At 42.3% G+C, this 22,464-nt stretch overlaps 1 protein-coding gene across 1 annotated transcript; it reads right to left on the bottom strand.

The window, feature by feature from the left end:
- Nucleotides 1-689: 689 nt before the first annotated feature.
- On the bottom strand, nt 690-12,524 carry FSHB (follicle stimulating hormone subunit beta). Its single transcript, XM_069221240.1, has 2 exons — nt 12,366-12,524; nt 690-1,004 (listed from the first exon to the last, which is right to left on the bottom strand). The coding sequence occupies exons 1-2, from the start codon at nt 12,522-12,524 to the stop codon at nt 774-776; spliced, it is 390 nt and encodes a 129-aa protein (XP_069077341.1). The 3' UTR covers nt 690-773.
- Nucleotides 12,525-22,464: the final 9,940 nt, after the last annotated feature.

Here is a 22,464-nt window from a genome sequence, read left to right as displayed (position 1 = left end):
CTGCACTCAGAGAGGAAAATGGATCACCTTGACTGACTGCATCAGTCTGCAGGGGGATTTCCAGGGCTTTATAGGATCACCTTTTTTTCCTTTCTTGGGGTGCCCTTGGAGTACTCACTGACTATGTGCAACCCCTTTGTTGTGCACAGACGTGCAACTCTAGATGGCCTTTTTGCACCTGCACCATAATCCGTAATATGGTGCATGCATAGAGGCAAAATGTTTCTCCCACACTCCCATGCAACTGAAGGAATGCCCCTTATTGTCACACTAGTGCTATATGTGTGTCAGTCCAATCTGTATTACAGAAGGGGCTGCACAAGAGTCTTCAAGGTGTTGGAACATATATATGGTGTAAAATTAGTTTCACTAATACAGTACTAAAAGGTAGGGGCCAGTTACCTTGATCACAAACAATTATGTTTATGGGTTATTTAATGTTGTAAATCTGAAAGTGATGTATTTACATGTGCATTAAAACATGCCAATGGAAATGTGAATATTGCCTAACTGCATTTATAGTCTAATATGTTGTCATATAATTATTATAATCTACTGAGAGTTAAGATTTTTCTGGAGTCGGAGATTGTACCATGAAACTGAATAGAATAAAAATAATTACAACAAACTACTTTTTTTAAACATTCCATTTTTCTGTAGAATATTGCACTTAAAATTGACCCATTTCACAATAAATAAGGTTTAATATTTTAAGGAGCATCTCCGTGGGTTCCTTGAAGATGAGGCAATTGAAAGATGTTCATTGTTGTCCTTTACTGCTTTGGACTAAAAGTGCAATAGTTGGGTCCTAGGCCTCTGACGGTGCAGTCAGTGTGGTCTGTGTCACAGGCTCCACAGTGGCAATCGGTGGCCACTGGATAGGAGTGGAACGACTCGGCGATGCCAGCACCACAGCTCGGTATCCTCACGGTTTTGTATACAACATCCTTGAAGGTGCATGAGCTTTGCACAAAGGGTACCAGCGGGTCCTTGATCAATGGATCCTAAAATAAAGAAAAAAGGATTTGCCTTAAAATAACATTTCCAATAATCCCAATTATTAATCGCAATGTAGGGCTACTTCCTAGATTAATTGTTACATTTTTCCTCTTAACAAAACGCTTTTTCCTTGCCTCTAAAGGTCAGCAATGTACAATGGGTGTGTGAAAAATTGATCTTTGGTCATAAAAGGATTTTTTGCATTCCTGAATAAATATCTTAACAGACATTATCATGCATCAAAACGAGGAAAAAACGTATGGTGAATAGATCTTTGTTAATATAAAGAACTCCTTCACATGTACTATACTTACCATGTTCAGTTCAGAACAACATCAATAAACAGCGTTCCTAGCCCAGATTATTGGTAGTTGAACAAATAACTATCACACATCGGAGACATTACTGGATCCCTAGGTCTCAAGTATTTGTTATTTAAACTTTTAAGTATTTGTCTGGTGCATCCTTAGTCACAAGGGCACTTGGGAGTTTTACAATTGACACAGATAACAGAGAACGGTAGAAAGAGAGGAAGGAACAAATAAATTGCAGCAGTTTGTAGAGTAGAGGTAGAGTTTGAAAAAGTTAAGCCCTGATTTATGCCAAAGTGGCGCAGCAAGGTGTTGCGCCAAAAATAGCAGCACTGCGCCACTTTTGAAATGCAGGGATGCGCTGTATCTGCAGGAATTCTGTGCACCCATGCGCTTCCCCCTGCACCAGCACGGAATTAAGCTGCCTGCGCCAACGCAGGCATCCTTGCACCACAGTGTAAGGGTCCCTGTGTGGAGGGGATAGATTGTTTATGTGCAGGAAGGCATCCTTTCCCACGCATAAACAATCTATAATGGCGATTTGGTACTTCTATGTGTGCTGCAAAATGCAGCACACATAGAAATACAAAAGCATCATTTTGGAATGATTAATTATGTGTAGGAAGGGAAATCATCCGGCAGAAAAACAATCATCCTTGGCATTTTGCTGCTTCCAGTACAACACCCATTGCACGACCCTCTAATGAAGAAAACTGTGTTGGAGGGGCCCATATTTACAAGGAGGCATAACACCACAAAAAGTGGCATTACACCTCTTTGTAGATATGGAGTTGTGGTTAGCACCACCGGAGCGTCTCGAAAAGTGACGCTCCAGTGGCGCTAGGGGCAAATATTACATTTGCCCCATAGTTTTTAGGTACTGTCTGAGTGTACGTGGATTGGGAATCATTCCATCCTCTGAAGCTAGTCATGACAATGCTTGTTTAAATATTTTTCTTTCTTTTTTTTAGCTTTTGTGATTTCCAGAAATAGACATTTTAATCGTGGCGTTTCTTTTACACCTTTTTCTGTCAGGTGGGATAGAAGGCTAGTGTGGCGCTCTCATGTGTGTTAACCATACCACTATAACTTTAATTCTAGCCTCCAGATGTAGCCAGTGGGGATGTTTGGAGATGAGGATGGTACGGTCTGATTTTTAGCTCATGTGACACAATAGGCAGCAGCATGATGGGTGGGTTTATGTTACAACAATAACAGATTTGAGATGTCCTGCAATGCTGCATTTGTTTTTCAGTAAGATGGTTGAGTGCACGCACCTGCACAGATGTTCTAAAATGCATGAGAGGGATGCAATGTTTAAGCTTCCTTGGAAGGAGGACGCATACAAATACTGTGAGTTTGGAGATGTGTTCAGTCATTTGATACTTTGGTCGATGATGACGCCATGAAAGGATAAACTCCCAGAGAATATATTAAACCATGTTTGGATGAGCGGAGAAAACTGGAGAAAGAGTTTGCATTCTATTTTAGTATGTTTCATTTTTAGAAAGAGCTAGGACATCCAATTAGTTAAGTCTTAATGGAATGATTTTAGGTTTGTTATACTGGCTAAGTTTGAAACCCAATGCTTAAATGGTATTGTAGATTTACTTATATAGGATTATTTCAGTGCTTGGGGGAAATTTATCATTTTTAGTATTCCTAATGTATTCCAGGGGTCCTTATTAGAAGCATCAATAGTAGTAGCATTCCCTAAGTCGTTCTTCTTAATGATTTATACAGTTTTTGTTTTCATTTTCATCATCTGACTCTGTTTATTCTCGTGCAAAAACCACTTCCGCTAGTTCCTCATCAAGTCTGACTGTTAACCCTCTCTGCTTCCATGCTGATTATGGACTAATCTTCTGCCCTTGACATGAGTAATCTTCAGCCATTTCCAGGATGAGAATGTATCTTGCAAAAGATTAATGTTCAGGAATTTTCCATGTCTCATTGACTCTCCTTTCTATTAGACAATTTGCTCACATCCGCACAATATTACAACATAACGATTTTTTACTAACTATGAGTACGTCGAATTATTAGAGAATATTCACATTTTGAGAATACAAGGCTTAAATTTAAAATGGCTTTGTGAACTGAGATTTTACACCTGTTGATTCAATCTTTAAGCTGCCCAGCTGCGGAGCCGAACACCCATGTTCACAGTCTACTTGACAGACACCCCTTTTGTTCTTTGACTGCTGTAAGAGGAAAGCTAATGTACCTCTCCAGAGCCTGTTCCTCAATGGTTCAAGTTTCCATTCAACAGCAAACTAATCCAATAAGTGTCCTCCATGTTCAGCATTAGGCCAGCTGTAGTATGTACCAGCTTATTATACTAATTATTGGGATATCATAATACTGGTAGCATACTGGGATGGTTACTGTTTACAAAGAGACCCATGGAACGAACCAGCTATTTTGCCTTTTTGAATGGGCCACCACTTGGCTTTCTCATGGCTAATTTACATTGACAAAGCACGGATATTTGTGGCCAAGTCAGTCACGGTTGACTGTGGCTTGACTGTACCTTTTATTGAGGGTGTTATATCCTCCAAGCAATGGTTAAACAAAACGGCCAGTATTTAGTTGTTGACAGGATCATGCCTTCACTCACCTGCTACAAGCACTAGCCAGAATAGTCACTGTTATTTTTAGCAAGTGTATAAATGTGAAATAATCTTAAGGGATAAATATATCAATAATCTTACAGGATGAGTATACCATTGGAGATTAAAGTGTGTTTTGGTTAGCTTCTCTCCATGAATATCTTGAACAACAGAAGTTTCTTTTGCTGGTTTATTATTGCTGCTCAACCAACAACATAGGACTGACGTTCTATGCAAAGGCTAAGCTCAATTCATCATCAATGTTCAATTAGTAGAAGGATTATGGTCCTGTACTTTCCAAAGTTTAAGAACAGCAATACTCTTTTATCCGTATGACTTGAATCACAACATGACTTAAACAGTAGACTTGATTAAATGACAACTGGTGATAGTCCATCAGGACAGAGGTGATTCGGTGGAGCTTTATCTTGACAAAGATGAGCCGGGTTGCAGCAGGGAAAAAGGACTTTGGTGGTCATCTTAAAATAGCATTTTCTGAGCCCACCCTACCAAATATTTCAGAATACTGGGTGAAAATCAGCTTAGGTCAATTCACTGAAAAGACAGGAGTTGAGTAGGTGGCATTGCTTACCTTTTCACAACTTAGGACATCGAAGGGTTGGCCTCCTTAACAGTCCTCTATTTGTGCCAGAGAAAGGATAGTGAGTAGAAACTAAATGATCTTTGAATCATGTTTTATTTCTTTTCTTGCTGCTGTCTTCATAGCTCCTGGGCTGGCAAGGACAGAGTAAGGAGTACTAACGGGCAAGGCAAGGGTAGCAGCTAGTACCCTGCATACTCCTAACTGATTCCATATTGTAGGAATGCCAGTGGTTCTAGGTCTTTTCAATGTGATGGCTTCCATGTAGCTTCTTGCTCTACAATATTTCCACTGCAGCTTCCACTGAGGGCTTTCATGGATGAAAGGTTCTCCACTATATTTATTGTAATTGACTTGGAGTGACACTTTCCTCTGCATATGCTTCAAAGGTTCTTACAGCATGGAATGAAATTAGGGGACGGATTCTCCTGGGATTGTCTACCTATGACGGATCTGTGTGAATAAAGAGTTCTTGTAGCTTCCTTCTCTTGAGCAGTGGAGCCATTTCAGGCTCACTTGATCCCTACGTTGAATGGTTGTGCCACTAGAAGGGAGTGAACAAGGGTTGGCTAAGTTACCAAGGGGAGGGATTAAGAATTAGGGAGATTTCTGTCCTTCTATGAAAGACGTTTACAGTTTGAATTTTTCGTCCAAGAGTCTGTGGGAGAATTCTCCCCCACAGGACTGCCTTGCAGAAAAGGAAATACAGCATATTATTGGGAAGGCGAGACACAGATACCTTAGGGAACTTTGGGTTTTTGATAGCTGTACTTAGCAATGACAAATCAGCATGCACCCCTTAAGAACCTAGGCACTGCCTTTTGGAACACACAATAAGCCTGGAATGGTAAACGATGAAAAGCACTGTGTTTCTGCTGCTAAAGAAAGAACTCTGGTTTGCCTGCTTGAGGAAAATTGGGGTAATTCTCCCAATACTCCATCTTAAATGTGATCACCAGTGACTCCAAGAACTGTGGAAGACAGGTGCCTGACAGACCTTCGGGGAGGTCTGGGTCTCCTACGGACGTTATCCATTGCCTACTGGAGACCTTCCACTCTAAACACCTTTGGGTCAGAAGCAGAGATTATTATGAAACTAGTGGGAGCCTAGTAAATGGTGCAGAATTCATAGTTGACAGGGAAGATATTGTAAAGACTTGGGGGACCTTTGCCACAGGTGTAGGGTGGCGTGGTTTGCTGTGGGGGTCTCCTATTCCTAGAAGCTTACTTCTCAGACTCTTCTCAGTATGCATCACACATCTTCTGCTTCCCAGCCCTCTCATCTTTCAGGCATATCAGGAACCAGGAAGCAAATTGGTGATTAGCCATGGAATTTACTGAGGTACCAATTCCTTTATAGACAAAATGTAGAAATGTTAAACATCAATGAATTCTAATGCTCATAACCAAATAAACTAGGTAACCTACGTAAAACAATATATACCAAGAACAATTAAAATCATGACACACATACATATGTTACATTTGTGTGTCCTTCTATTGCAGAAAATGCAGTAGTATAAAAGCCCATGTTTCACAGGGCACTTTGAACTCAGGCAGCAAGGTCATCTAAATTATGCAGGACATTCTCTGGCAGCACTATTTACATCAATGTGAGCCAGAAGTAAATGTTTTATGAAATTTGCAAGTTATGCAAATTTTGAGGCAAACTGTGTGGTAAATGCTGTAAATCAATAACTAATCAGTAAGCACTGCAGCGGCAACATTTCAGACATCCATTAGCTATCACAATAGTATATTGTATTATTAAAAATGTATTCATGAATAGTAAACAAAAGTAAACATTCAAATTCAAATCAGTGCCTATTGTTAGTTGCACTTTCATCAAATATCTTTTTTAACCCAAATCCATGTATTATAAACTAACTAACTAACTAACTAACTAAATAAATAAATAAAGATAATTTGTAATATGGTCCCAAAGTGCAGTCTTGGGGTTCTGGTGACGTTCACAAACCACTTTGCCTTCGGACTTTGAGGTTTATGACACTATCAGAACCCCTCAAAACAGCAATATTGGACCACAATACGGATACCCATTATGTATCCTCTATATATTACATAAGCAAGCCTTTTTTTGAATGTTTGTCTGTGATTTCAAAGCTCGAATTTCACAGAAAACATGTTCTCACTATTAAATATATAATTTGTATTTCACAAGGATGATTCCAGTTAAATCCATGATTAACAAATAATTTCTTCTTTCTTTTAGTAGTGGTACTAAACTCTTTTACAATGGCAGTGCTACTTTCAGAGCATTAATCAGTTGATATGTAAGGCTCACCCTTGGAGGACCATCCTTGAAGCAAGCTTGCAACAATGAATCCTCCCTAGAGGATTTAAATAAACATCGTAAAAGCAGAACCCTGTCAGCAAAAAGTTAAATAAAGTGACCCAAACTGCACTTTATTTTCCCATTTTCAGACCTGCTAAACCTACTCTACAGCTTGAATGTACTAGAAAAGAAGAGCGTATATTAGAGTGTACGTTTATTTCTTTAAAATATGATATTCCATTTAAAATGTTTCTTATAATAATCTACATTACTCCATGGAACTAAATAAAAAATATTGGCACATTATCTGTTCCCCTCAAAAACACACATTTCTCAAGCAGTGACTGATATGCCTTCAATCTCAGGCAAACAATTAATACTAAAACGAAACTGAGGATGATGCTCAAATACTCAAAATCTTTATAAAGAGTACTAAAATCAATTAATAAATCATATGAGATAAAGAATACATAACAAGTGATATGCTTAATATGGTCCTATATCACTATCATGTGGTTCAGACGGCATTTATAAACCAGATTCCTTTGGCCTCATGGCATATTACACAGTTTTCTGACCTATCTTGGAAGCAATTCCAACAAGCATAGTTATGACAACCACTCGAATGCTAGTTCAGTACCATCTGGGTGCTCCTGTACTGCCAGCAGAATGTTCCTATCAGGAAGGGCACCTTGTTCTCCCTTCCCATAAAGACAGGGAAATGCTAAATTGGAAGGATAGGATATCTGCCATTTTGTTTGCAGACTTCCTCTAAATCAGTTTGTATCCAACATCATACTTTTAAAAATGTGACTTAGAAAGATGATACTTTCATTTGTTGCACTAGAAAGATGATACTTTCATTTGTTGCACCACCGATGATTTCCAGCCAATTTGTACATTTTTATTTGGATCTATTGTTGTCATTTATGTAAAATATACACAAAGTGGGCTTTGGCTCTTCCCAGCAGAGTACTTCTCTTTCACCAAATGCAATTATCTATTTCCTACATCATTTGACCCATTAAGAAGTGTTGCCATGGAAATTTACAAGGGGCTATTTTACATCAGGAAAGTGCACTCAAGCATCATACTGTTGGTCAAATTAAATTATTTATTTCCTATTACTATTCTGTACAGAAAAAACTAATTTTTTAGGTGTCAGCTCGACAGAGCATGTGCATTAGTCTTTGAGACTAATGTAATCTTACAGTGGCTTAGAACCTGCCCGGGGCTTACCATTTGTTGGCTTGCACAGCACTCATCTTTACACCAGGCACACAGTTACAGCCTTGTAATTGGTCATTGCAGGCCTAGCATAATGTTTGTTCATGTCTGTGGAGTAGGGAGCAGGCACTGATTGATTCAGCTTAACCAATGCCCGTCCGCTGCTCCCAACGTGATTTTAACTTCTAGGAACCTGAAAACAGAAGGTGTGTGACTTGCAAAAACGTGCCCAGCAGGGCAAACAAAATTGCAAACTTTTATTTTCTATAGTTAACTAATTACCTTTATTTTGCCAAGTCTTCTTTTCTCACTGTGCACTAATGTTTTGTTTTTGCTCATGGGCACTGTTCTCAAAAGATAGCTATTATCTTGTTCTAAATATTTCAAAGCAACATTGTTTCTTTCTTATGTATAATTTCCAGAATTATGCTTTAACACATAATTGTGCAGTACACCCAAATCCAATCCAATCCACTCCACTCCATTCAATACCAATCCACCCCACCCACAAGAAACTACCCCACTCAATCCAATGCACCTCACTCAATCCACTCCACCCTAGACCAATCTAATTCACCCCACACCAATCCAATACACCCCACTCCAAACAAAACACTCACCCCAATCCACTCCAATCCGCCACACTCCAGTCCTCCCAACCTATACTACTCAAATCTGCCCAGCTCCTATCTGCCCCACTCCAATCCAAAACAATTTATCTCACTCCAATCCAAAACAGTCAGACACACTTTTATCTGCCACACACCATTCCAAAACAATCTGCTCCAATCTAAAACAATCATCACCACTCCAATTTACCCAACTCCAGTGTAAAACAATCTGTCCCATTCCAAACTGCCCCACTCCAATCTAAAACTATCTGCCCCACTCCAATCTGCCCCACTCCTTTCTAAATCAGTCTGCCTCACTCCAATCTTCCCCACTCCAATCCAAAACATTCTACCCCACTCCAATCCAAACCACTCACCCAGTCCACTTCAATCTGCCACACTCCAGTCCTCCCAACCTACCCCACTCAAATCTGCCCAACTCCTATCTGCCCACTCCAATCTAAAAGAATCTGCCCCACTCCAATCCAAAAAAATCGGCCCCACTCCAGCCCAAAACAATCTGCCCCACTTTAATCTGGCCCACACCAATCTAAAACAATCTGCCCACTCCAATCTAAAACAATCAGCCCCACTCCAATCTAAAACAATCTGCCCCACTCCAATCTACCAAACCTCAGTCTAAAACAAGATGTTCCATTCAAATCTGCCCCACTCCAATCCAAAACAATCTGCCGCATTCCAATCTAAAGCAATCTTCCCCACTCCAATCTGCCCCACTTCAATCCAAAACAATCTGCCCCACTCCAATGCAAAACATTCTGCCCGGCTCCTATCCAAACCACTCACCCCAGTCCACTCCAATCTGCCACACTCCAGTCCTCCCAACCTACCCCACTCAAATCTGCCCAACTCCTATCGGCCCCACTCCAATCTAAAACAATCTGCCCCACTCTAACCCAAAACAATCCGCCCCACTACAATCTGTTCCACTCCAATTCAAATCAATCTGCCCCACTCCAGTCGTCCCCACTCCAATGTGCTCCACTCCAGATCCCAAACAATCGGGCCCACTCAAATCCACCCCACTCCTATCCAAAACAATCTGCCTCTCACCAGTCTGCCACACTCCAGTCTGCCCTACTCCGATCTGCCCCACTCCAATCCAAAAACAGTTCAATCCAAAACACTCTGTCCCACTCCAATCAAAAACAATCTTCCCCATTCCAATCTGCCCCTCGCCAATCCAAAACAATCTGCCCCATTCTAAACTAAAACAATCTACCTCACTCTAATCTAAAACTGTCTGTCCCACTCCAATCTAAAACAACCTACCCCACTCTAATCTGCCCCGCTCCAATGTCCTCCACTCTAATCCAAAACAATCTACCCCACTCTAATCTGCCCCACTCCAATGTCCCCCACTCTAATCCAAAATAATCTACCCCGCTCTAATCCAAAACAATGTACCCGACTACAATAAAAACAATCTGCCTCATTCCAATCCAAAACAATCTGCCCCATTCCCATTCAAACAATCTGCCCCACTCCAATCCAACCCAATCTTCCCCATTCTATCTCCCCCACTCTAGTCTGTCCCACTGCAATCCAAAACAATCTTCCCCACTCCAATATGCCCACTCCAATCCAAAACAAACTGCCCCACTCCAATTGTCCCACTCCAATCCAAAACAATCTGTACCACTTCAGTCCAAAACAATCTGCCCACTCCAATCCACTCCATTCCAATTTGCCACACTCCAATCTAATCCACCTTATTCCAATTCAATCCACCCCAGTACATCCCAATTAACCCCACTCTAATCCACCACAATCTACCCCACTCCAATCCAATCTACCCCACAGCAAACCAATCCACCCCAATCCAATCTACCCCACTCCAATCCAGTCCACCTCACACCAAAGCAACACACTCACCCCACTCAATCCACCACAATCCACCCCACTCAATCTAATCCACCCCACTCCAGTCTAATCCACCCCACCCCACTCCACCCACCCTACCCCAATCCACCCTACTCCAGTCCAATCCACCCTCCTCGAGCACAGTCCACCACATTCCAGTGCAACCCACCCACTCAAATCCACTCAACCCTATTCCAATCCAATCCACCCACTCTAATCCCATTCACCACAACCCAATCCACCCACCTCACTCCAGTCCATCCCACTCTAATACAACTCACCTTCATCCACCCCAGTCAAAAATAGTCCACCTTAATCCACCTCACTCCAATCCAATCCACCCCATGCCAAACTACCTTAATCCACCACACTCCAGTGCAATCTAGCCCACACTAATCCAATCCACCTCACTCCAGAAAGTCCACTCCACTTTAAACCAATCCACCTTACACCAATCCAATTCACCCAGCTCTAATCCACCCCACTCCACTTCAGTCCAGTCCACCACAATCCACCCCGCTCAAATCCAGTCCACTCAAATTCAGACCACCCATCCCACTCCAGTCCAATCCACCCCATCCAATCCACCCCACTTCAGATCACCCCACTACAATCCACCCCATCTAAGCCACCCCACTCTGTCCAATTTACCCCTCTCCAAACCAATCCACTCCAATCCACCTCACCCGCCCTAATCCAATCCACCCCAATACAATCCAATCCACCACACCCCACTCTAATCCAATCTGCTCCAGTTTACCTCACCCATTCCACCCAACACCATATCAATCCACCCCACCCACTACAATCCAACCTAACCAATCCAATCAATCCAGCCCATAACACTCCAGTCCACCCTACACCACTCCAATCCACCCCACTCTAGTCCAATCTACCCCACTCAAATCCAATCTACTCCAATCCACCCCACTCTACCCAATCCAATGCACCCCAGTTCAGTCCACTCCAATCCAATCAAACCCACCCCACTCCAGTCCAATCTACCCCACTCTAGTCCAATCCACCCAACTCCAGTCTAATCCACCCTACTCCAATCCAAAAAATCCAGTCCACCCCACTTCAATACATCCAATCCCCCCCACTCCAATCCACCCCACTCTAGTTCAATCGAATCCACCCCACTCCACTCCAATTCACCCCACCCCAATCCAATCCACCCCACCCCAGTCCTATCACTTCAATTCAATCCACCCACCCTGATCTAATCTAATCCACCCAACTCCAATCCACCCCAATCCAGTCCACCTCACCCCATTTCAATCCACCCCCTCCAATCCACCTCAGCCCACTCAATCCACCCCACTCTACCCCAATCCAATCCACCCCATTCTACTTCAGTTTAATGTAGCCCACTACCTCAATCCATACCAACCCACTCCACTCTATGACACTCTCTGCCATTTAGCCACTGAACTCTACTCCCCTCTATTAAACTCTGACACTCTACTCCCCCTACTCTATGACACAGTACTCCAACAAATCCACTCTACGACACTATTTCCCTACTCCACTCAATGACACTCCACGCCACTAACTTTTAGCCATGCATTGATGTACAGCATGGCAAAAACACATTGCAAAGCCAATAACTCTTGTATAGGAGAGATCTATTGGCTTTGCCAATGCTTGTTTACTACTTTTTTCCTCTGGCACAGTCAATGTAGTGTGCTAAACAGCATTTGTGTATTTAACAGTCTCAAACATTTGTGCACATCTGTATTTGGATCTATTAGCATTTTCAAGGGAGGGGTACTGGTTTTGCCAGTGATTGTTTATTTCCGTCTCATCTCCACAGATCCTCACCTGTGTGTTGCAGTAACCCGAGCACCAAGTGGTATTGACCTCGAAGCAGAGTCCACATTCCTCTTTCTCCAGCACAATGGTGATGTTAGACAGCCTGCACATATTGCAACAAATGACGGTGCAGCCCAGAAGAACCACGCAGTGATAAACAGCCGTCATGCTGTTGTAAAAAATAAACAGTGTTTAACGCACCAGATGGAAAAAATATTGCTCACACCTTATTGCTTCACAATTTGAGGGTGGTAAAAAGTGTTACCCACTGAATTATAATGCATGCAGGAAGAACACAATTCAGCATGAGGAATTACTCATGGATTTGACAAAATAATCCAATCAATGGCAATCATTAATGAATGGATTTGTTTTTTTTTATCAGTGATTTGCAGATGCTTTCCTCTTGCATACTAATTCAGAGTGCTAAGTGGGTGAAAAAAAACACACATATGCTTTCACAGCTTTTTAAGTTGCCTTTCAGTTTTTGTGATAGAACCATGGTATGTTGAGATGTAGAGGGGATGTTGACTCCTTCAAGATGGCGGTTACCGAGCCAGTTGGCTCTAATTGTTCAGCTGATGGGTGCTTGAACATTTTTAGGTCAAGCGCAGAAGCGCTTCCGACCTGTTGTCTTCTTTTCTGTGGGCTTTAACCACGCCCATTTCATGCCCATCACTTTCATTCGTTCTTGGGCTTGCCTTTCAAAAATCCTTTGTTATCATTGCTACATGCTTTACATTTTCCCCCTAAGGCAGCTTTGTTACGACTTGGACAGCGACCCTGTTACATGGATAATTGCACAATTGCCAATATGCTTTACTGTGAGGAACTACTTTTTTATTTTGTCTCTCCCCTTCGCACTCCATGGTGCTTTTAAGTCTTACACAGCTTGAACTCAGTTGGCAGTATTGGAGTGCTTTGCAACACTTCTAGTTACTTCACATTGTTTATTTTGTTTCTCCTTCGCACTCCTTCGCACTCCATGGTGGCCATGCCTCTTTCAAGTTTTATACAGCAGGAACTCGATTGGCAATATTGGAGTGCTTTGCATGACTACCAGTTACTTCATATTGCTTCTTCTATTTCTCCTTCGTGCTCCATGGCTGCCATGACGCTTTCAAGCTTTAGACAGCGCAAACTCGACTGGCAGAATTGGAGCGCTTTGCATGACTAACAGTTACTTCACATTGTTTATTTTGTTTTTCCTTCGTGCTCCATGGTGGCCATGGTGCTTTCAAGTGTCACACAGCGCAATGGGCAGTACCTATCAGTTACTTCACATTGTTTCTTAGTTACCTCATATCACAGTTACGGAGAGGACAGTGCATCCTCTTAGTGCACATCTGAATGGCCAGGATTCAACTGAGGAAGGGCAGGTCCCCACAGGCTACTTGGATTTTCATATCCCATTATCAACATTTATAAAAGCCCTGTGGCGCTAATCAGCCACTCTTCCTCTACACCCAGGTTGGGCTCCGGCTGGGCCAACAATTGTGCCCAGTGGGCTTTTTACATGTTGGTGGTGGTGGGGGGTAACACAAAATACTAAAGAAGCCCAGAAGTGGAAAGGAAAATTGAAGGCAGAGGATTCAAAGAAATAAAAGTAAATGAATGCAGGTATGAGCAAATTGCTGAAAATTGGCAATGTTATAGTATTATTGATAGATACCACACATTGTGAAAACATTTTGGGGGGATTGGCTCATGTTTAGGCTCTTAGAGCCAAGCCACACTGCTTGCTCACCTCTGGCTGGCTCTTCCCACAATTTGTCTGGCTCATGTACCCCTAAAATGGAGGTCTGACAACGTTAGGGGCAACACTCACAGATTCCAAACCGAGTTAAGAACTGAGCATCTTTCAGTTTAACAGCACGCCTTGAACCAACGCTATCCTATCAGGTGCAAGAGTGGTTAGGAATGAGATTAGATTAGATTTTTACAACTAGTGTGCCTGTTAACTGTAAGGAACTGTGGAGGGAGACTAAAACAGATGTATTTTCAATATTCTTGTGGCAGACAGACGACAGCCAGAATACTGAGTAAGCAAGGGCGAAAGGGGGCAACTAAATAGGGTCTGTGGGTTTATGCACGGGCCCAGAGAAGGGAAAACGGATGGACATCGCTGCTTTGTCACTCAACTCTGTTACTTACATTCATCCCTACTTATTTATGGCACCTACAGAAGTTTCAACAAAATAAATCTGCGAAAAGAAAGCAAGTTTGCAGGTTGTCTGAAACAACACAGTATTTCAGTGGCATCTTATAATCTTTTAATGCATGCATCTTTCATGCGGATATACGTTTGTTACCAAACACACAGTAAATTAATTTTGGCATCGGTGTCTTATTCTCAAAAAATGGCAGTCCCTAAGTTTGTCCCTGAAAATGAAGCGAAAAGAACTAACACTCTATTTTTTATCAAACGCATTTCATCTTTTAAACAGTAACAAAAGCAAACTATAATCTAACGCTCCAGTTGTGCATGTTGCTATCCACCCTTACTAAAACAACAGCAGTGATTGTTACACTGTGCAAGTGAACGCTATTATACAAAGAGCAGAGCTCTGTCGACTGACCATACCTGTGCTTGAGTTGTGCTGCTGGCTGGAGATGAGGTGCGCACTGCATCAGACCACAACGCACCTTTTATACTAAACCACCTGTTCTGTAACCTACACCCCGGGGATTTGCAGGGCATTAAGCATCTCCCAACGCCAGCTTACCACTCAAGCTTGGCTAGACAGTGGAATTAGACCTTCGATTAAAAGGATCTTGACATTTAGTAGAATGGATTTTGTAACATTTACCTGACTTTTTTTTACTGGTTTCTTATGTTTTGTTCGATTTTTAATAGTGCTTCTGATTCAGAATTGAGGTCGTAGCTATAGTGTAAACTCTGATATTCGATTGGGTAACATAAAACAGTCTTAGGTAGACACCACTGTGAGGAAATCAGTGGAAGAAAAAAATACACGAACTCCTGCAGCACTCAGAGCTTGGTCTGAATAAACTGAGGCACAAAAGATAGGTACACTGGGACACATTTCTCAAGAAATCACGCACCGCAGAACAGCACCGCAAGCCACTTCCTGCGCTGGGTGGTAGGGAAAGGACATTAAACAGCCCATTCCTATCTTTTCCCTGCACTGCCGCACAATTTGTTGCATAGCACCAACACAGAGACTCTTACATCATGGTGCAAGGGTGCCTGCGTTGCAGCCAGGATTGTTTTTGTGCAAGAAGAGATACCTTCCTGCACAAAATGCAGCACGCATAGAAGAGGGACAAAACGAGAAGCAATAAAGATATTTCTCCTTATTGCTCCTCACCTGAGGAGGGGTAGTATTTTGACGCATTCCCAGGTCTACCAGTAATTGTAAATCTGGAAATGTACCAAATCCATGGGTGGGTGTGTGGGAACACACATGCTCCACCCATGAAACACCTCCCTGGGTCAGAATAATGCAACACACTGATTTGTGCTGTGTTGCGTTGCTCTGGATTTATCAAGTCATGCAGGGCCACACAAGGAGGCCTTGCGTGGCTTGATAAATCCCACTTAGGTTTTGCATCGCCCTTGTGACCCCTTGCGTTGCTCAAGGGTGACACAAACCTACATAAATATACCCCCATGTCTCTATCTCTGGTAGCCTGCCCAAACTCAAGGCGCTCCTGCGCTTGTGGTGCTGAAGGATTCATGAAAGAAACAGTGCAGACAGGTCCTCGCTGCTTTTTGTGATGCATGTCTGGCATCCGCCATACTGTAAGTCAAGTCAATAATGTGCAGACAAAGGGAATTAAACAATGGACGCATTTACTAACTAAAACCTTAAAATATTAAGGCTCAGAAAGGCACAATTATACACTAATACAGATAAAAATTATCTAAAAGGGGGCATCCCGTTTAGAGAAAAGCCAGTTCCATTTAGCCAGTCTTGCATCTCTTAAGAATTACCAACAGTAAACATTTCATACTGTTTCTTGGCCTTATGATGTGTGCTTGTGCTTTGAGATTAATTGTGACATCATTGGAGGCCATCTTACGACGTTCAGTTAGTCATTAGGCAGTGGCTTAACATAAAGTGATGTCTCCCTCTGCAGGATGTGCTCAGGGGCCCAGACTCTCCTATAGCTTACAGATGTCCATTGGCCTTGGGTTGGATGGGGTCCTCTTGAGGTGTTGGGGGCACCCTGCAGTGTTTGGGCCCCTCCTGCACCTCAGGGACTGCAGGAGCCTGCATTGTGCCCCTGTCATTTGGGTAAGGCCCTCCCGTGACCAGAGTTGTGTTATGGTTTGCGTCTTTTGTATGGTGCCATGTTTTCCAGTTCGTAGTTCGACTGGTACTTCTTGATGGCGGATTGACTTCTAGAATTTGCATGTTTTCCCAACACAGAGGGCGTCCCATGGTGGGAGGTGCCTCATCTGTAATTCCTTAGCCCAGGACTAACCTGTGTCTGCTGTGGCGGTGCGACTTGTCATTGTGAGTCTACCAGTGGCCCTCTTTGAGGGTGAAAGACTTTGTATCCTTTTATAGCAGCTGCCACCAGTCTTGAAGCAGAATAGGATAATGCAAAGGTGATACACCGCTTTGTGCAAAGCACCCAACCAATGCTTCCGTACCTGAGATCATATACTTCTCCCCTCTGCAGAGAGAAGGGCCACATTCCTGTAGGGTGAGCTCACAGCAGTTACAGCTTCTAAATCACATCAGTAAAGTGTGGTCACCCCCTTAGGTAGGCGTTTCTGGGAAGATTAATAGTATCTCCATGGTAGCGAGGCATGAATCTGAAATTGGATAGTATACCCCTTCTAGAAGGGGCTCAGACCCTTCCTTTCTTCTAACAGCCCTACAAAGCAAGAACATCTTTCTTTTTGCGATTTACATAAACAGTATATTTTTCTTCTACTGTTTATTTGTATTTATAAAGGAAATGCAAATTACACATGAAAACAAAACTCATTGTTAACAGTGACCAACTCACTGGTTAATCAACCATGAGTTTTCCTCTGGGTTTTACGCTTTCATTACAGTGGAAATCAGTGATAACTGAAGAATGAGCAAACCTGCTGAAAATAATAATCAGAAATTGAGCTAGGTCAAAAACAAATCTGGTATTGAGGAAATGAGGGGAATGTGAATTTCAAGCAACTTCAGATGCATGAACATCAAACAGGGGTACCAGCTGCCTGCCCTTTGGTATCTCTGGCACGTTTCTTGATAGCCCAAATCTCACAGAAACAGCCAACGATTGACACAAACAGAAGTCAAAGAGCACTGTTTTCTTACTGTAGTATCCACTGCTTTGGATTTCCCTAGCCCAATCAGTGACTGCATGTTATGAATATGATTTGTTTTACTTTAAATGTGTTTTATTGCCCAGTTTTTACCTTTACTTTTATTGCTTCATTTTCCTCTTTACTTCGGATATTGTTCCCACTTTGTATGTTATAATTTTTAGTGTTGTATTTTTTTATTTTATTTTTATGTATTTATTGAATTTACCCAACTACATCATCCTTATACACAGCAGACAAATTGCAAAGGATAGAAAAAGAAACATGATACAGAGTTAATGTAAAGAGCAAGATACAAGTCCCTTCACAGCTTTGTAAATCAAGTCCACTGAGCTTAGCCCAAGATACGCAGATAAAAGTGGTCCGCAATAATCAGTTAAAGTACCTCAAGCAATACAGTACCTTTCCTTCTTTTAGATCTTGAAGTGTATTTGTTGAAACCATAAGTCGGTAATACCCAATTCTTTCAAAGTGCAAATGCATAACCACCGTAAGAATTTCATAAAGGAGCAGCTAAACCGTAGAAATCATCAGCAGATACTATGAGCTAAAGTATTAGAGATAGATAAAGTGCAGAGGCATATCATTGCCCCATCAAACCTTCCAACCAATTATTAAAAGCTGACCAAATCCTGGGCCCCCATAGCTGCTTTTTGCACCCCTTGCATTTATACAAATTGGTTTCCATATTGTAAACTGCTAAAAATCTAGATTTCCCCATTGCAAATGATGGGGTCTCTGGACGCAATACAAAGTCGGGCCACCACCATAGCAACAAATAATAAATATGCCTCTCTCCTAGCTGCATGATGTCCCTCGGAGCCATCCATCACTCCCAAAACTATTAATACTGGGGTGATCTGGACCTCCCCCAACCCCAATGATTGATGCCATGAAGGTCCTAATGTCATGCCTCAAGAAGTCTAATTTGGGACTTGAAAACAACATATGGACAATCTCTGCCTGCTCCTCCCCACACTGACTACACTTAGCATTAGACCTACTGCCCCATGTGGCTACCTTATCTGGGGTGTGGTATAGGTTAAAGATCGTTTTAAAGTGCTGGCTTGTCAAGCCAGCTGTCAGCAACACCTTGTTACTAGATCCAGTGACTCCTATAGATATAGGCCTTCTATACCAAGTATACTTGACTATTTAATATTTTGCACTTGAAATTCTTTATCTTATACAGTTAATTAAAAGCATTACAAAATTTGCGATGAAAAGGCAGAGCACGATTTTGGCAGGGCCAAGTCTCAAGGCATAATAAAAACATAACAGTGTTTATACACATATACAAAAAGTTAAAAGGTAGCTCAGATTAAGGACACAAAGTTAAGTAAAGTGCCGTTGTCAAGATGCAGGAGCATAGAAAAAGCAGCAATTTTGCGTGATGAATTTGCATCACGTTAAGGCAAGTGGCTGATTGAAACCTGCCCCTTTAACAAAGTGAAAGTGTGTAGTAATAGCTGCTGTTAAGTTGTTAGAGTAGAAGATAATGACAGTTATTAAATGCCAAAGTTATAAAACTGGGTAAAAGTAAAGACCTGCAGAAAAACGTCACACAGGTTTGTATACTTTTAAAAACAGCAGACTGATCAGGGGCTGCCCCTTGGCACCATGCAATCACAGGAAAATAGCACGGTTTAAACACTGGAACAGGGGAAATTAGCATTATAAAGTACTACAATTATGGACTGATTAAAAGTCCAGTCCTACAAGAGGACGTCACATCAAGTGCTGTTGCAGGACATAGGCAGTGACATAGGGTGGGGCAGGCTTTCCGTAGGGCATGATGAGTGGGGTTGTATTCATTTGGTCAGTAGTCAGCTAGTACCACATGAAGAGGACAGTCATGAGTCGTGTCCTGCTGGCGGTCTGATTGATTTTACTCGTGCTAGGGACTATTTAACTCCCAACAGGTATTTCACAGTTTGCACAATTATTCTTGGGTCAGCCGATTTAAGACATGCCGGGACAGCCTGTTTACAGGAGCGCGTCCTGAGATGGTCCCAGATGGGGCGTAGCCATTCTCGACATGTATCTAAAGTAGAACCGCAGAGGCAGATGGTGTGCAGCAGGTCTTCAGGGACAGAGCCACATGGTCAGCAGGGCATTGGCCCTGCTGTCCTTTGCCAGGACCTGGCTGTGCATGAGGGATGGAAGGATCCCTAGGCGATAAGTGAGATATCTGCTTGTGACCCTGAAATTTAGCGATAATCCAAGATATCCCTGCGATTTTAGGGCTTCGTAGCTGTTTAATATGGTCTAGGCATGTGTCCGGTTCTCTAAAGCAGATCTATCCTCTAATGAGGAGATCATTTTCATTGTTTCATGAATAGCTTTTTTTTAAAAAGTTCATGACCTGCAGCAACATGTCACAATTCGGCCAGTCCAAACTGCGTTACTGTTTCTGCAAGGCAATCTCTTGAAAGTGAGCATGACTTTTTCATGATGTCCTCCCATATACAATAGTTTAGTGAGTGTACCATGGTGAGTTTGAGCTTATGGCAAAAGCGAACAAATGCTGCTTGCCTCATGAGGGAGTGCTTTACAAACCCAAATTCTAGCCTAATCTGAGCTGGTGATGTGTAGCCAGGGAGCTGAAAAGTTTGTCTGTATATACGTGTTACTATTATGCCCAGTGTTGTTGCATCCAGGCCCCAGAGGGCTTCTGATCCATATGCCAGGGTGGGTGCAACTTGGGCTCTGGCGATTTCCCAGCTGGGCATGAGTGCCCCTTCAAATTTTAAACACTGCAGAGAGCCCAGCCGCAGCGGTGATCCCCTTTCTAATAATTTCCTTGTTGTGGGTTTTGAAAGAACCCCTATTACAAAATGAAATGCAAAGATATTTGCAGACCTTTGTCCCCTTAAGGGTGTTCCCATCAAGATACCTGTTAGCTGCCCGTTTATGGCTATTTCTAGCTAAGATCATCATCTTAGTTTGTTTACTGTTTATTTTCAGGCCATTGGCCAGAGTGTATTCCTGCATTGCTCCCAAAAGGCAAACCATGCCAACCCTGGTGCGGCTAAGTAGTATATTTTGCACGTGCAAATCAGCAGGTAGGGCTTGTATCAAAATATTATAAATTGGGATAATTCTGTCCCTCTGCCTTACAGCCTCGACTAAGGGGATCTTAACTTCTGAAGATGATTCCTTTATTCTTTTGTTGAAAAAATCTCAAATCTGAAGAAATTTGAAACAAATCACCCCTATTCACTCCAAAGATCTCCTGCAGCTCACTAAAGCAGTGGCGTTGTGCTTCCTGAAACAAGTCACCCAACACTGTAATTCCCTTTTGGGCCCATCTGTTTACAATTGCGTCCTGAAACGCTGATGGAAGGATTGACAAGGCTGATAGAGGTGCATAAAAATTAAGCTTAGTTATGCCCAGTCTTCGCTTTATCTGTCGCCAGACTTTATATGCTGCTCCTAAAAGCTTTAATTTGTTTTTTTTTATTGTAACTGGATTCCACATTTTTTAAATGACAAAACAGTCCTTAGCCTCACTTCCCAAATTTAGCTCACAAATTGATGGGGTTCCTGCCAGATTTATTCTGTCCGACCCACCCATTATTAAAATCCCCATGTGTTGTAGCATGCAGGCCCAGTAATACAGCATAAAAGTAGGGACCGTCCACCCCCCACCGTCCCCCTGCAATTTGGGAAGAACCCTATACTTGGCCTCCTGTATTCCCACAAAAAGCTAAAACATGCATTTTCCAATTTAGTTCACCATCCTTTGTTAATTTCCAAAGGAACAGTACTGAGAATGTACAATACCTTCTGGAAAATAGTCATTTTTAACACCTTACAGCTCCCTAGAAGCAGATGTAAGTGATTAATTGTACCGAGCTCCTGCTTAAAATTATGTAACAGCGGTGCCATGTTCAGTTCCTCCGGTTTTTTCTAGAGCTGCTGTAAGTCTAACCTCCAAATATACTGCATCTGTCACCACCCGCTAGTAGCTAAAACCAGTTTTCTTAGTACGTAACACATGGGTCTTCCCCTCATTTAACCTATAGCCACATGTGCCGCAAACTGTTTGTCTAAATTTTTAGTTGAGGGGAAGGCTGCTTATGGGTCTGTTGAAACCACTGCTATGTCATCTGCATAGGCCAAAACCTTTACTCTGCTTGATTCACTATACACGGTTCAATGCAAGGATTATTCTCAAGTAGTGCTATGAAGGGATTGATGTAAAGTGTGAATAGCAGAGGTGAGCATGGGCAGCCCTGTCTGGTTCCTCTTGAGACTTGTATAATATCTGACTCTACCCTCATTATTCGTGATGACATCCTAGCCACCTTGTACAATGCTTTAATGGCCTTAATAAAGCTCTTTCCCTCTAACACCATCCAGAGAACCCCCATGAAACGCAATCAAAGTCCTTCTCAGCATCTAGTAAAACTAAACCCATTGATGATCCTGAGGCCTGATCTACTGTGCTGTGTGCTGGAATAAAGCCATGTTGTTGCAGCTATACCAATGCTGAGACAACCTTCCCCAGCCAATTTGTGAGAGCATTAGCATAGATTTTGCCATTGAGATTTATTAAAGAAATCGGCCTTTATGAGCGGGGATACTGCAGTCATTTTTCTTGCTTCTTGAAAACAACTATATTGGTTGCCCCCTCTTGTGCCTGTAACAAGACCCGGAGCATGTCTTGTGGGAGTTCACCAGAGAAAAGCTTAAAAAATTTCAAGGATAGAATATCTGGGCCCATGGCTTTCCCTGAAGCTAGCAAGTTCATCGCCTCCTATACCTCCTCCAAGGAGATTGGAGCATCAAAAATGTGCTGTTCCT

This window comes from Pleurodeles waltl, chromosome 3_1 (assembly GCF_031143425.1).
Source record: "Pleurodeles waltl isolate 20211129_DDA chromosome 3_1, aPleWal1.hap1.20221129, whole genome shotgun sequence".
NCBI lineage: Eukaryota > Metazoa > Chordata > Amphibia > Caudata > Salamandridae > Pleurodeles > Pleurodeles waltl.
This window is presented reverse-complemented; position numbering and strand designations above follow the sequence as displayed.

Bases quoted from the DNA above. Each gene is read 5' to 3' on its own strand.
- FSHB (XM_069221240.1), bottom strand. From the start codon at position 12,524: ATGACGGCTGTTTATCACTGCGTGGTTCTTCTGGGCTGCACCGTCATT. The intron at 1,005-12,365 runs GTGAGGATCTGT...TCTTTATTTTAG, and splicing joins CGGGTTACTGCAACACACAG to GATCCATTGATCAAGGACCC.